General features: G+C 41.0%; 3 protein-coding genes and 1 long non-coding RNA gene across 18 annotated transcripts in view; 2 read left to right on the forward strand and 2 right to left on the reverse strand.

The window, feature by feature from the left end:
* Positions 1 to 10,453, forward strand: part of PLCE1 (phospholipase C epsilon 1) — a 349,469-nt gene extending 339,016 nt beyond the window's left edge. For 12 of the 14 annotated variants that reach the window (XM_005565986.5, XM_045361219.3, XM_005565988.5 and 9 more), the window contains 4 exons: positions 3,646 to 3,804; positions 6,017 to 6,235; positions 6,558 to 6,770; positions 10,018 to 10,453. In XM_005565986.5, coding sequence (XP_005566043.3) covers positions 3,646 to 3,804; positions 6,017 to 6,235; positions 6,558 to 6,746 — 567 coding nt within the window. In that variant the 3' untranslated portion in view covers positions 6,747 to 6,770; positions 10,018 to 10,453. Of the gene's footprint in view, positions 1 to 3,645; positions 3,805 to 6,016; positions 6,236 to 6,557; positions 6,771 to 6,864; positions 7,048 to 10,017 lie in introns of all 14 variants that reach the window. The other 2 variants (XR_012417971.1, XR_012417972.1) reach the window with 1 other exon arrangement.
* The window catches only part of NOC3L (NOC3 like DNA replication regulator), a 48,197-nt gene that overhangs the window by 3,212 nt on the left and 30,047 nt on the right, over positions 1 to 14,938 (reverse strand). The window contains exon 22 of one of the 2 annotated variants that reach the window (XR_010578051.1): positions 8,387 to 9,151. The exons of the other annotated variant lie outside the window; for it this stretch is intronic. The gene's annotated coding sequence lies outside the window, so the exon portion shown is untranslated. Of the gene's footprint in view, positions 1 to 8,386; positions 9,152 to 14,938 lie in introns of those variants that run through there. 2 annotated transcript variants of the gene reach the window in all.
* On the reverse strand, positions 9,288 to 9,676 carry LOC135965162 (metallothionein-2). The gene has a single exon (XM_065521159.2). It carries the CDS (start codon positions 9,654 to 9,656, stop codon positions 9,471 to 9,473), a length of 186 nt encoding a protein of 61 aa, XP_065377231.1. The 5' UTR covers positions 9,657 to 9,676; the 3' UTR covers positions 9,288 to 9,470.
* LOC141407716 (uncharacterized) lies at positions 10,815 to 14,367 on the forward strand. The gene is made up of 2 exons (XR_012417978.1): positions 10,815 to 12,710; positions 13,018 to 14,367. It is a non-coding gene; the product is annotated as an uncharacterized lncRNA (long non-coding RNA).

Here is a 14,938-nt window from a genome sequence, read left to right on the forward strand (position 1 = left end):
AAGATGATGAAAGGACACTTCATTTAAGCAAAAAATGTAATTGTCTCCCCAGCCTTCTCTCCCTATTAAGACACACTAATTGCTAAGACAGAGACCAGGCAACCCTAATAATAATTGCTTTATGATAAAATATCAGAGGGCTTAGCTATACTTTTGAAGCCATCTTTAATGTCTAAATTTTTTTCCTGTTCTTAAATTGTCTTGCCTTATTAATTAGCTACATGTAAAAAGTATCCTCTAAGTGGTGTCAGTGAATCAGTAAAATTTTAAACCTCATATTTGCATACAATTTAGTGTTGAAAGCCCTCAAACAGTATGTTGAATGATATAACAGAAACCATTTTACACTTAAAGAAATAGATTCAGAGAGGTGAAATCATGACAGGGTTAGAAGTAGAAACAATTCAAGTCTATGGCTTCCAGGTCAGTGTTCTTTCCGCCATCCTGTGCTACCCAGGCTGAAATTGTGTCCATCCTTGTGGATCACCCACACTCAGCACCTTGGGAGGAGCAGGAGGCAGTGGGTGGGCTAGAGAGAAGATGGGCTGGCTGCTGAGTGTCACAGGAAGCTTCATTATATGCTCAGAGGAACTGGGAAGGGGAAGGACACCCAAATGCAATTTAAATGTGTATGACAAGCTGGGTGCGGTGGGTCACGACTGTAATCCCAGCACTTTGGGAAGCCAAGGCGGGTGGATCACCTGAGGTCAGGAGTTCGAGACCAGCCTGGCCAACGTGGTGAAACCCCATCTCTACTAAAAGTACAAACATTAGCAAGGCGTGGTGGCAAGCACCTGTAGTCCCAGCTAGTCAGGAGGCTGAGGCAGGAGAATCACTTGAACCCAGGAGGCAGAGGTTGCAGTGAGCCAAGATCACACCACTGCATTCCAGCCTGAGTGACAGAGCAAGACTTCATCTTTAAAATAAAAAAAAAAAAAAAGTATATGACAACAGGCAGTAGAGACCTCAGGAATATGCTTCCAAAAGGCTGGTAAAAGAATGCATTTTGAAGAAAAAGGGGCATAAGTCAGAAGGGAAAGCTAACAAGCTTTTTTTCTGATGAGTAAAATATGGCAAGTTCTCCTTTATATGCCTTTGTTAGGAAATTTTTGAAATGACTGAAATATTATATCTCAAAAGATAATAAATGTAGTGTATCTAGGTTTACCTGGTGCATAGTGATACCCAAATAATATCCGCCGATTGAATAAATGAATTCAGTACTTACTAAATGCAAGAGGGTAGGTACTACTAGAGGAGATAGATTTGGGCTATAAGTATTTCCATTTATTTTATCCCATGGAACTAATAAGACATATAAGCGGTTTGCCCACATATGAAAATTCTGCAATTGCTATCTGTGACCTCTGATCTCTCCTGCCTGCCTTTTATAATTTTCTTGTCTCCTGGGCTTTCAGGCTGTCGGGTACCACATCTTCCTGTGGTCAATGTGTCCTCTTCTGTTACTGGGTTTGAAACTGGGTAAACCAGGACTCTGTCACAATGAACAGGCCACCTAACTTCTGTAAAGCACACTGCCCTAATTTGTAAAATCTATATAGAAACTACCCTACTTGACTCAAAGAAATTATCATGAGATTCATGTCAAACATGTAGACAGACAATGTGTGCAACAATGCTTAGTAAAAAGGGATATAAGCGAGAGCTATTGTTATTTCGTTCATAACCTGTGGCTTCCAACTAATGTGGCTAGAAACACCTTAAAATAAGCTCTGAGGGAGGCTCAAAGGTGCTCTCTTAAAAGTAAAGCTTAATGCATCATTGTTGGGACATTTTATGTGGCAACTTTTTGGTTTTCTCTGATTTCTTGCCTCCTGGTTTGGGGGACACAGATTATAAATTATGTCACGTGAATTACCTCTAAATCTTGCCCTCTGACTGGTTAAATATATTATGATCAATGCAATGACATATTATTAAGCAAGTTGTAAAACAGTATACATAGGATACAATCTCATTTAATGCAAGAAGAGACAATAGCTCGTCTCTTCCATTATATAATGGAGTATTCATTCATTGGAAAAAATTGGAAAAAATTCAAATGGATTTTTTCACTCATTGAAAAAAGTTAAAATAGATTATATATCTTTATTTATTTAACAAAAAATCATGTAACTAAAGGGCCATGACTGCAAAGGTAATTAAATGATTGGGGCAAGCTTCAGGAGCCAGTGCTTTCTGGACCTGGTTACAGTTTTGGCGCCACCTGGTGGCAGTTATCTATTCTGACTTTAATCAATGGGTACAATTCTAGTTGAAACTTCCAGGAGAGTGACAGCAACTCATGGATTCTTCTGGTTAGCTAGCACCATTTCAGTAGCCTGGTGTGGAGAGATGAGGCTACATTTCTGGGGATAAGGGGGTTTTCCTGCCAAGTCCTCACTTGCTGAGATGAGGCTGACTACTGTTTACTCACTTTGCCTCTCCTTCCCCTTTATTAAGTCTCCCTCTTGCAAAAGTTAACTAAGTTATCCTCATTTGAAAATGGGGCGGACAAAGAACAGCAGCTGCTTGACAATCACATTATATCTAAATTCACATAATTCAAGGGTGTTGCTTTACACAGTCACATACACAAAAATACATTTGAACATCCACAGCAAATGTTTAAAAGGATGTATTACCTAATGACAGTGGGGTATTTTGTGGAGATTAAGGTGGGAGAAGGAGAAAAGATGAGAATGGGAAAAGTTTGGTTTTTCTTGATACACTTCTGTACTGTTTGAAAATTTTTAATAAGATACATCTATCTGTAGATACATAATTTTGGTGAAAAGCCAATTAATCTAATTCTCATAATTACTGTGAATTTTGTCAAAATTTGTTTCAATGTGGCTTACCTCCAGCCATTCATTCAGCCTTGTCACTGCAGTTTTCTTCACCCAACCTGTCAATTTCATGGTTTACATTTCAGATGTCTAGCATTTCTGAAATGCTCAACGTCTGTGGAAATGGGTGGGCTTTCTTTTAAATGCAGTTTACTGTGTTCTTATTTGGCTTTTGCTACTTGGCAAAATGGTATATTGCCTTTCTACAAATTTATCTACAGTCAACTCGGACTCTCAAAATCCACAGGTAGGCTGGGCACAGTGGCTCACACTGTAATCCCAGCACTTTGGGAGGCTGAGGTGGGCAGATGACAAGGTCAGGAGTTCAAGACCAGCCTGGCCAGCATGGTGAAACCCTGTCTCTATTAAAAACACAAAAATTAGGCATGGTGGCACACACCTGTAATCCCAGCTACTCAGGAGGCTGAGGCAGGAGAACTGCTTGAACCCAGGAGGCAGAGGCTGCAGTGAGCCAAGATCGTGCCACTGCACTCCAGCCAGGGCAACAGAGCAAGACTCCATCTCAAAAAAATAAAAAATAAAAATCCACAGCTAATAGGAGCAGATAAATTGGCTTGTTATGGATCTGTCAACATCATCAGAAGCACAGTAGTTTCTTCCTCTCAGAAGACACGTATATCCTTTTAGAACAGTTTATGAAATAACAACATAGTATATGAGATACTAAGCTAAGAAGTTTCTACATCACCAAGATACAAGCTCAGATTTTTGCTAGATGTGTCTTTCTTTATTCTGCATAAACCTATTATTTACTCATATTTTTTTTTAAACATAGAACCTAGAAGAGAAAAACATTGTTCAAGATGACAAAGAGGTGATCTTGAGCTCAGAGGAGGAGAGTTTCTTTGTCCAAGTGCATGATGTTTCTCCAGAGCAACCTCGAACAGTCATCAAAGCACCCCGCGTCAGCACCGCACAGGATGTCATTCAGCAGGTAAAAGCCTCTCCCTTCCTCAACTCAGTCCTTTCCTCAGCATAAATTACTGAAACAAATGTCTGTGCACTGACGGCTCATTTTATGAGTGAAGTTCCTGAACAACAGGGACCTCAAAGGGGAGTGTGTGCCTCTTAAGGCTGGGAAATTGCCTCATGTGGTAGCTCATGCTTGTAATCCCAGTTTTAGGAGGCTGAGGCAGGAGGATCACTTGGGCACAGGAGTTGGAGGCTGCAATGAGCTATGCAAGCCTGGATGACAGAGTCAGGCCCTGTCTCTAATTTTAAAAAATGACCGACCCAGTGGCTCACACCTGTAATCCCAGCAGTTTGGGAGGCTGAGGTGAGCAGATCACTTGAGCTCATGAATTTGAGACCAGCATGGCTGACATGGCGAAACCCTGTCTTTACAAAAAGTACAAAAATTGCTGGACACGGTGGCTCACGCCTGAAATCCCAACACTTTGGGAGGCTGAGACGGGTGGATCACCTGAGGTCAGGAGTTCGAGACCAGCCTGGCCAACATGGTGAAACCCCATCTCTACTAAAAATACAAAAACTAGCTGGGCCAGGTGGCAGGTGCCTGTAATCCCAGCTACTTGGAAGGCGGAGGTAGGAGAATTGCTTGAACCCGGGAGGGAGAGGTTACAGTGAGCCAAGATCGCGCCATTGTACTTCAGCCTGGGCAGCAAGAGCTAGACTTTGTCTAAAAAAAAAAAAAAGTACAGAAATTAGCCAGGCATGGTAGTATGCACCTGTAGTCCCTGCTACTCAGGAGGCTGCGGCAGGAGGTTCGCTTGAGCCCAGGAGGCAGAGGTTGCAATGAGCCAAAATCGTGCCACTTTACTCCAGCCTGGTCTTAAAATAAAAACAAATTTAAAAATTTTTAAAGCTTGGAAATATTAATTCAGTCCTTCAGCAGACACTTAGTGTCTACAGTGAGTCTGGATCTCTATAGAGCATTGATAATAATGGATTCAGGAAGTGGCTCTGCAGTGACAATGTCATGGTCCCAGAAATACCTGAGCCAGTACCTACTGACTATCTCTCAAGGATCCTACAGAGGACAAGTGGGAGGCCTACTCTGATCCTCTCCCCTCCTCTAAAGCATGCTTCTCTGAGAGTTTACACGGTTTCAGAGAGGTTTGCTTCCTTCATAGCCTTGTTAGGGTAGGCATTCATCAAACACCTATCTGAAGGTGTACAACACGATTAAGAGCACAGACCCTAGATCAAGCTGTGTTAGGTTCAAATCCCAGCTCTACTTCTTACTGAGACCTGGAGTAAGAGCTCAGATCTGTGCCTTCGTTAGTGTGCTGGTAAACCAGCTCTTTGTAATGTGAAAGAAAAAGAAAAGCCCTTATTTATTTATTTTGTGTAAATGCCCCTACCATATCTGATTTCATCAGCCTATTCCCATTGGCTCCAGCGAAACACATAGACAATATGGAGACAGTATAATAGTACTTTCCTTGAAGATTAAGTATATGTAAGATGTTTAATACAATGCCTAGCAAATGGTGAACATTACTTAAGGGTTACTTGCTGTTCTTATTGTATGATAACTTGGTTAATATTAGCCTTCTTATTCAGTTGACTGAATTCCAAAGGGCCCAGACTTACGTTTCTTTAATTTATCTTTGTCTCCCCTAAAAGGACTGCACAGTATCTGGGGCATAGTTGGCCCTCACTAAACATTTTATGAATTAATAAATGCATCAATGAAAGACATTCTTATATTAAACGAAAAGAGAGATCAGTTGACTTCTAAAATTCTTTCAACATCCAAGACTCTGATAGAGATAGCCCAGCGGGGCAGAGAGGCTCCCGAAGAGCAAGATTCTATTCCTCACAGGCTGACTTTCATGTCTATGAGCTTTGGTACATGCAGAAAATCTGATTCAGACCTTTGTTACTATTATAGCTGTGTATATCCTGGAATCTGCTTAACCTGTGTTAAGTTTAAGCTTCCTCGTCTGAAATTCGGGATAACACCTAAATCATAGACTATTGGGAAGCTAAATGAGGTGATGTGGGAAACTGCATTATAAGCTACAAGTATACAACTGCAAAATGAACTGGATGAGACGATCTGGAAGATTCCCTTCATCTCTAGTTCTGGGCCATTTTTCCACCTTAAAGTTTCATATAGAATGAATGCCAATGTTGGAGATTCTGTATCTTTATTCAGTTGATCATAACTTACCTTTCAGACCTTATGCAAAGCCAAATATTCCTACAGCATCCTGAGCAACCCCAATCCGAGTGACTATGTGCTTCTGGAAGAGGTGGTGAAAGACACTACCAACAAGAAGTCTACCACACCCAAGTCCTCTCAGCGGGTCCTTCTGGATCAAGAGTGTGTGTTTCAAGCCCAAAGCAAGTGGAAAGGTGCAGGAAAATTCATCCTTAAGCTAAAGGAGCAGGTGCAGGTAAAGTTTAAAGTTATTTGTCTCTGTTCATAAGTTATCTGATACTCATAATCACACTGTAGCCAGATCTGGAAGCTGGTGAAATTTAAGAGAAACTTCCTGAGTCAAGGAATGGAGTTAGGAGAAAATTGTTTGGCTTTGTTTTCACTGTATGGAAAAACATGTGGCCGAACTTGCGGTTAAGCAGTCCTAGAGGGGAGCTCCTCAGCCCTACTCTCCAAAGCTCTAGAGAGAAGAGGAAGGCACTCTTCTGAAATAGGGTCATGAGACTGAGGAACCTGAGTTTAACCTAATACCAATGGAAAGTTCTTTGTTCCCACAGGCATCTCGAGAAGACAAAAAGAAAGGCATTTCTTTTGCAAGTGAACTCAAGAAGCTCACCAAGTCAACTAAACAGCCCCGAGGACTTACATCACCTTCTCAGCTCTTGACCTCAGAAAGTATCCAAACCAAGGAGGAGAAACCTGTGGGTGGCTTGTCCTCCAGTGACACAATGGATTACCGACAGTGACTAAGGGCAGCATGTTTAACCCAGGTATAGTAAGTCATTGCACCATCCTGGAACAGGGCTTAACTTAAACTACTTTGTAAGGCATAATTAGTACGATGTCGTTTATCTTTTCCAACAGGAGGATGCCCCTCGAAGGCAGGTAGGCATAGGACCTTAAAACAGGAAAAGGACTCTGAAGATATGTGTAACGTGATGTTCTACTGAGCACTGCCTACAAAGAAAACAGGAAAGAGGCCGGGCGCGGTGGCTCACGCCTGTAATCCCAGCACTTTGGGAGGCCGAGGCAGGTGGATCACCTGAGGTCAGTTCAAGACCAGCCTGACCAACATGGCGAAACCCCGTCTCTACTAAAAATACAAAATTAGCTGGGCATGGTGGTGTATGCCTGTAATCCCCGGTACTCAGGAGGCTGAGGCAGGAGAATCGCTTGAACTTGGAAGGCGGAGGTTGCGGTGAGCTGAAATCACATCATTGCACTCCAGCCTGGGCAACAGGAGCGAAACTCCATCTCAAAAAATAATAATAATAATAATATATATATATATATATGTGTGTGTAATGTAACTTGAGCTTTTGTAATTTTAGACCTTCTTACTTTGTAGATAAGCAAAGGTCCCAAGAAGTCAACTTGCTCAAAGTACTATGACAGCCTTATTTCATCAGACAACTGTCTTCATTATTAATAACTGACAGGAACATTCTTCAAGGCCTCTATGGACCATCCAGCTTTTATTCTTTTGGATTTCTAGTTTTATTGCTGCTCTAATTTAGGTTTGATGTAGCCTCAACAACCTCATCTCCTTCTGCCTCAATTAAACAATAATCTGGCAACCAGGATATGGTTAAAAAGAAAGCAAAATAACATAACAGCCTCAATCTTGAAAATGCAGTAAATTTACTGCTTGATAGTCACATAAACTTCATTTTATCTTAAATTACTTACATGAGACCTGAATAAAAGCATGCGAGGGTACCAATGTTTCTCCTTTTCACTTAGTTTCCTAATGAACCTAAGGGTTCATTAAAGCCAGCTTTTCACCTGTTCCATGGTAGTTCGCAGATTTAAAATTCCCAAGATCAACAGCACAGTGAAAGCATTGCTGCTTACGTCACAGAGCTTCACCATCTGCCTTTATGACAATGAGGACCTTCTCATACAAAACTGCCAAACTGCAGAAACTCACTATTAAAGAACTCAGTGATGCCTCTTAACAGAGCCAGATTTGACTTACAACAGCCCAAAAGAAGGCCCAATACATCGAGACCATGTTTCCACATTTAAAGAGCAACTCCTAAAATAGCTGGTGTCCTATATTACACTCTGCAGTGGTCAAAATTTTAAATATTGCTTTCCATATCCAGCAGTTAGCATCAAATCATAGGTGTGATATTATACACGCCTCTGTAACTTCTGTAATGAGGTGAAATTACACTAAAGCTGGCAAATTGGTCATATACTGGTCTACATAGAAAGAGCCCTCTATGTGCTACAAGATTACTTCTTAAGTACAGAAGAATACAACTCCATTAGAAATTTGACTTAAAAATAATATGCCTACTGTAAGGAACATTGCTAACTGCTTATATTTTAGGAGACTAGGGGAGGGTGATTGATAGTGATTTAGATGATTGCCTTTAGATTCTATTGTCCTGTAGCAAGTATTTATTTTTTCTGACCAACGGACTCACATGACATTCTTTTTTCTTCTTCTAAGCAAGCAGATATTTAGAATCATTCTGTTGACTTCACAACTTTGCTTAAAGCTGGGGAAGGCTCGGCCGGGCGCAGTGGCTCACGCCTGTAATCCCAGCACTTTGGGAGGCCGAGGCAGGCGAATCACGAGGTCAAGAGATTGAGACCATCCTGGCCAACATGGTGAAACCCTGTCTCTACTAAAAACACAACAATTAGCTGGGCGTGGTGGTGCATGCTGGTAGTCCCAGCTACTTGGGAAGCTGAGGCAGGAGAATCGCTTGAACCCGAGAGGCGGAGGTTGCAGTGAGCCGAGATTGCGCCACTGCACTCCAGCCTAGCGACAGAACGAGACTTCGTCTCAAGACAAAACAAAAGCTAGGGAGGCTTCTCTTATAAGTCACTGGTGCATCTATGTGAATTGACATCCCACGTTATGACCTCCTTTACAATGGTCTTTTCAAGAAAGAGCACTTGTAAAAGAAAATAAGAAAAGAAGGGCTCATAAGAAAACAAGTTTAGGGTTTAGGGCCAGGTGCAGTGGCTCATGTCTGTAATCTCAGCACTGTGGGAGGCTGAGGTGTGTGGATCACTTGAGGTCAGGCGTTCGAGACCAGCCTGGCCAACGTGGTGAAGCCCCGTCTCTACCAAAAAATAGAAAATTCCTGTAGTCCCAGCTATGCAGGAGGCTGAGGCAGGAGAATTGCTTGAACTTTGGAGGCACAGGTCCAGCCAGACGAGAGGGAGAGCAAGCGAAAATAAAGAAGTTTAGTATTTTTGCCACTTTCTAGGAACATAGTATTTCATATTTGTTCTAAAATGATCCCTTTTAAAGTTTCAATAATCTACCAATTTTTTTTTTTTTTTTTTTTTTTTTTTTTTTTTTTTTTTTTCACGTCAAAGCTGTTTTATTATCATTCATATTATTTCATAGAAAAAGGAATGCAGCAAACGATCAGGGTTGTACATAAAAAAAATCCAGGTTTTTAGAGGTCGCATTATTTACATCTGGGAGCAGGGCTGTCCCAGCATCAGGCGCAGCAGTTGCACTTGTCCGACGCCCCTTTGCAGATGCAGCCCTGGGCACACTTGGCACAGCCCACAGGGCAGCAGGAGCAGCAGCTTTTCTTGCAGGAGGTGCATTTGCACTCTTTGCACTTGCAGGAGCCGGCGCAGGTGCAGGAGTCACCGGCGACGCAAGAGCAGTTGGGATCCATGGCGAGTTGAAGAGGCGGCTGGAGTCAATCTACCAATTTTTAAATAAGAATGTATTCATCTTATTATCTGAAGTAGTTAGTTGAAGGAATTCCACCTTAAAGTTGAACAGTTTATTTGAATGTGATTTTTTTTAAAAAAAAAGAAAACTTTCTAAAGAATGTGAAATATGTCTAAGGCAGAAATAACCTAATGTTCTACTTCCTAGAAACATCATGTTCTAACATTGTGAGTATAGAGGAAACAGTCTCTTCCCCAAACCTAGCCACTAGAGCTGTGGCTGGAAAACTCTGAACCCTTGCTATACCGTGTTTGTTTCTTCATTTTCAATATTCTAATAAGCCTCTGTATACAACATTACAGGTGAAGATCTTCCAGCAAGAAAAAGAGTGAACATGGTGGAAAAAAATATAATTTACTTATTTTCATCAGACTTAAACTGGAAATTGATGATTTCTGAACTGAAGTCTTCACACATGTGAGATCCATGCTGAGGAGAAGCAAAATGGCACAGGGCGAGTTGCCACCAACCAATTTACGGATGAATGAAGCAATGAAGCCTAGGGGACTGCCACTTTATAAATGTCAGCAGTTGGAAAAATCATCACGAATTGACTTAGAGCAAGGGTCAGCAAGCTTGTCTGTAAAGGGCCAAATAGTAAATATTTTAGGGCTGGGGGCCATAAAATATGTTGCAACCACCCAGTTCTGCTGTTGTAGTGCAAAAGCAGCCACAGACAACACATACATGAAGGAACGTGGCTGTATTCCAATAAAACTTTATTTATGGACACTGAAATTGGAATTTCATATTTTTCACATGTCACAAATATTCTTGTTTTGACTTTTTTCCAACCATTTAAAAACGTGAAAACTATTCTTAGTTCAGGGCCATACAAAAACAGGTGGCAGGCTAGATTTGGCCCAAGGACCTTAATTTCCCAACACAACTAGGAGAACTGGGAACAAGGGGCACAAAGATCTGAAAACAAGAAAGGAAGTTTAGCCATACATTTTATGGCTGAGAATGGAAGCTTTGGAGCATTTCAAGTGTAAATATGTCCTATAATGTAAGAGTCATTAAAATTCAATTTAGTTCCTGTATTGTGTACCACAATGCACTCTTTAGGATTTTTTTATATATAGAAATAATATTGGGGTTTTTTTTTTAAGGTTATTGCTTATTCAGTTAATAGGGTTGCTTTAAAAAAGGTTATTGCTTAATCACAGATTACTCATTTTTGGTTTTCAAAATTAGAATGATGTATAATTTAATATCTGCTAAATTGCAATGTCTTAACAAGAAACCTAACAATTTGTTAAAGCAAAAGTAGATTGAGTTGGTGTTTAAGGTAAATTTATTTATTTTACAAGGGTTGTACTGACACTGTACTTATATATTTATTATACATCGCTCTTGATATTGCCATGGATTAGAAGCATTAGTAGTTCTTGGTACTTGAAGACAAACTTCTAAAAAGAAAATATATGCTCTGAACATCTGAAATGGGCTAGACTTTCAAGTAAAATCGCTTCATTTCTGATTAACTGAAGAGCTATTGATCCAAGTCATACTTGCCGTTTAATGTAAATTATTTTTAAATTTTGCTGTACAAAACCATCAAGTAAGTGTAAAGGATTCTTCATATTCTTGGTATGAAGCAAATTATGAGTTTTAAACATGAAATATGTATTCCTCTAAAGTAAAACCCAAACTTTTATCTTTCCATTGGTACCTCTGAATTTTAAGACTTTTCTTCAAATTACAAAACACTAAAATTCCTAAACTTCACTTTGAGGAATTTTTTTAACCAATTATAAAAATAAAACCATCCCCATGTGTTTCTTGCATATTCTAAAAACAGAAGTGTTAAAAATACACCACACAGGCTGGGCACAGTGGCTCACGCCTGTAACTCTAGCACTTTGGGAGGCCAAGGCAGGCGGATCAGGACAGAGAACGAGGCCATCCTGGCCAACATGGTGAATCCCGATCTCGACTAAAAATACAAAAATTAGCAGGGCGTGGTGGCGCGTGCCCGTAATCCCAGCTACTCGGGAGGCTGAGGCAGGAGAATCATTTGAACCTGGGAGGTGGAGGTTGCAGTGAGCCAAGATAGCACCACTAACTCCAGCCTGGCAACAGAGCAAGACTGTCTCAAAAAAAAAAAAAAAAAAAAATACACCACACAGCTTTCATGTCATTGAAAGTTCTTACTGGGTCAAAGCCTTAAGGCTAGAACTACTATTTTCTTGTCAACAGAATGCAGGCTATTCCAGTTTGATGTAATCTATACAATAGTACAGGTTTAAGACAAATAAGTCTGTAACAAATGCACAATGCTGCTCCATTTAAAAAATATTCCGGAAACACTTTTTATCAAGCCTCTATAAGTGAACATACCAGTTTGCCCTACCACGTGTTGAAAACTGAGTTACTGGTCTAAGTGGCTAGAGGTCAAATGAAAACTGTGCAGAGTAACAAGATGAAAAGACTGGTCTCTTTAGGTTTATCATTTGGTTCTGATGCTTTCTAAGCGCTGCCCCACTCCTCCTCCATGACCTTTAACACAGGTGTCTATTTTACAACATAAATCTGAGACTGAAGTTGAGACCAGATTGTTTAGCAAGTGAGAGAATTCAGCCTACTGCCTAGGTTGCATCCCAACTTAGTTGTTTATCACATTTTGAGGTGCAAGTACATACTTCATTGTATTTGATCTTTGGGATTATAGAAAGAACACATTGTTTTAAAATGTAAAGAGTTGGCCGGGCACGGTGGCTCATGCCTATAATCCCAACACTTTGGGAGGTTGAGGTGGGTGGGATCACCTGAGGTCAGGAGTTCGAGGTCAACATGGTGAAACCCTGTCTCTACTAAAAATACAAAAATTAGCTGGGCGTAGTGGTGGTCACGTACAATCCCAGCTATTGGGGAGGGTGAGGCAGGAGAGAATTGCCTGAACTCAAGAGGCAGAGGTTGCAGTGAGTGGAGACTGCGCCACTGCACTCCAGCCTGGGTGAAAGAGCAGACTCCATCTCAAAAAAAAAAAAGAGTCGGCTGGGCGCGGTGGCTCAAGCCTGTAATCCCAGCACTTTGGGAGGTCGAGACGGGTGGATCACGAGGTCAGGAGATCGAGACCATCCTGGCTAACACAGTGAAACCCCGTCTCTACTAAAAAATACAAAAAACTAGCCGGGCGAGGTGGCGGGTGCCTGTAGTCCCAGCTACTCAGGAGGCTGAGGCAGGAGAATGGCGTGAACCTGGGAGGCGGAGCTTGCAGTGAGCTGAGATCCGGCCACTGCACTCCAGCCTGGGCGACAGAGCAAGACTCCGTCTCAAAAAAAAAAAAAAAAAAAAAGAGTCTAGTCTACTATTACACACAAATGGCCAGCATAACCTGATGTTGGCCAAAAATATTAAAGTTTTATTTAAAGCTTTATCTGAATTACACAGCTATATTGGTATGCCAAGTAAAAGAAATTATCCTAAATAACCACTATGACTATACCCATTACCATTTCACACTTTTTAGGCTACCAGAAATCTGGGTAGCAAACTCTTATCATTAAAGTTGATGTGCACAAGAATCTAAATATGCAAGTTGGGTTCATTACAATATTTTAAGACGCATCACTAAAAGTGAAGAGAAAGGAGCATGAATTCTGTCACTCTGTTCAGTGATGCCAAATGTGTAGGAAGTAATGATCCTATCTGGGTAGAAAGTGCCCTTTGAGGGGTAAAGCTTCTTTTCATGTCATCGTTAGCAAGTAAAAGTTGTTTACAGATTCTCCAGTTGGGAGTAAATATGAAGTCTAGACTCAACAAAAGTTGAGTTACAAGTTACTTGTTTTTAATCAAACTTGCTTTCATAAAGGCCACCCATCTCAATGGCTCTGGAGACATTGGCAGCTCATTAATGAAAGTGGGCCCTCTATGATATGTACCAATTTACCTTTTGCTAACTACATCTTCCCCTTCCTTTCTTCTCTCCTCTTCCAGTATCTCTATAGACTTCTGTCCTCTGCCCAGAGACCCACAGGCCTTGCTTAATTCTGAAAAGCAATCAGGGCTTGCTTACTGGCCCAATAAAATTGAATTAACTCTAAAATACAAAGCTCCACATCTATGCTCCCATGCCAATAAAGAAGAGTAGGATTTTCCTGGCTGGTGTCTTTGATCTTATATTGGCAGCCTACAGGGAAAGTGCTCTCACGGTGAAAGTCTCTGACCCCTTTTCAGTTGCTTATATATCAGTAGTGAGGCCAGAAAAGATATATCTGGGACCCCAAAAAAGTTAGAAAGAAAAGGGAGATTGCCTCTTACACAGAGTCTAGACTTGGGTCAATATTCCCCATGATCCACTGTTAATAATTTATGCGTTCTCTGCCATCTCTATGTTCAGCTTCCTAAAAGCAATCCATAGCTGATGGCTATGGATTCTGACATAGGAATACCTGAAATGAGTCCCTTTGAAACACATACTGAGTCTCCATGATTACCAAGCTATTCTTTTTTTTTTGAGGCAGAGTCTCACTCTGCTGCCCAGGCTGGAGTGCAGTGGTACGATCTCGGCTCACCACAACCTCCACCTCCCAGGTTCAAGCGATTCTCCTGCCTCAGCCTCCCAAGTAGCTGGGACTACAGGCATGCACCACCATGTCCAGCTAACTTTTTTTTAGTAGAGATGGGGTTTCACTATATTGGCAAGGCTAGTCTTGAACTCCTGACCTTATGATCCACCTGCCTCAGCCTCCCAAAGTGCTGGGATTACAGGTGTGAGCCACCGCACCTGGCCTACCTATTCTTATACATCTCTTAGATTCAAAACATACTGTGCACAAGCCTGCCACCAAACAGTCCTCTGAAACCTTCCCTATTACAGATGACATAGGTCTCTAAACTTTTGACACAAGTAATTCTAACACTAAATTGGGTACTGTCACATTTTTCAAAAGCGCTATGTGAATGATTTGACTCAACATGGAAGACTGAGGCTATGTCTTACACTCATTATTTTCCACCCCACTCTTAAGTGCCAGCATAGTGCTAAGCACACAGTAGGTGCTCATTATTTGTCTAGTTAAAAAAAAAATTAAGGCTGTAGCTTAATATAGCCTCAGGATATGTGCATGCCTGTGTGTTTGTGTGTGTGTGCGTGTGTGTGTGATTACTCATAACTACATTTAGTTCTAAAAATAAAATTAATCAATATAAGCTTATATAAGTTAATGCACAAATATATTTCCTCAAATTCGCATAGGATACTCAAATATAGATGTA

This window comes from Macaca fascicularis, chromosome 9, assembly GCF_037993035.2.
Source record: "Macaca fascicularis isolate 582-1 chromosome 9, T2T-MFA8v1.1".
Lineage (NCBI taxonomy): Eukaryota > Metazoa > Chordata > Mammalia > Primates > Cercopithecidae > Macaca > Macaca fascicularis.

Coding starts and splice junctions, on each gene's coding strand:
- LOC135965162 (XM_065521159.2), bottom strand. CDS start 9,656: ATGGATCCCAACTGCTCTTGCGTCGCCGGTGACTCCTGCACCTGCGCC.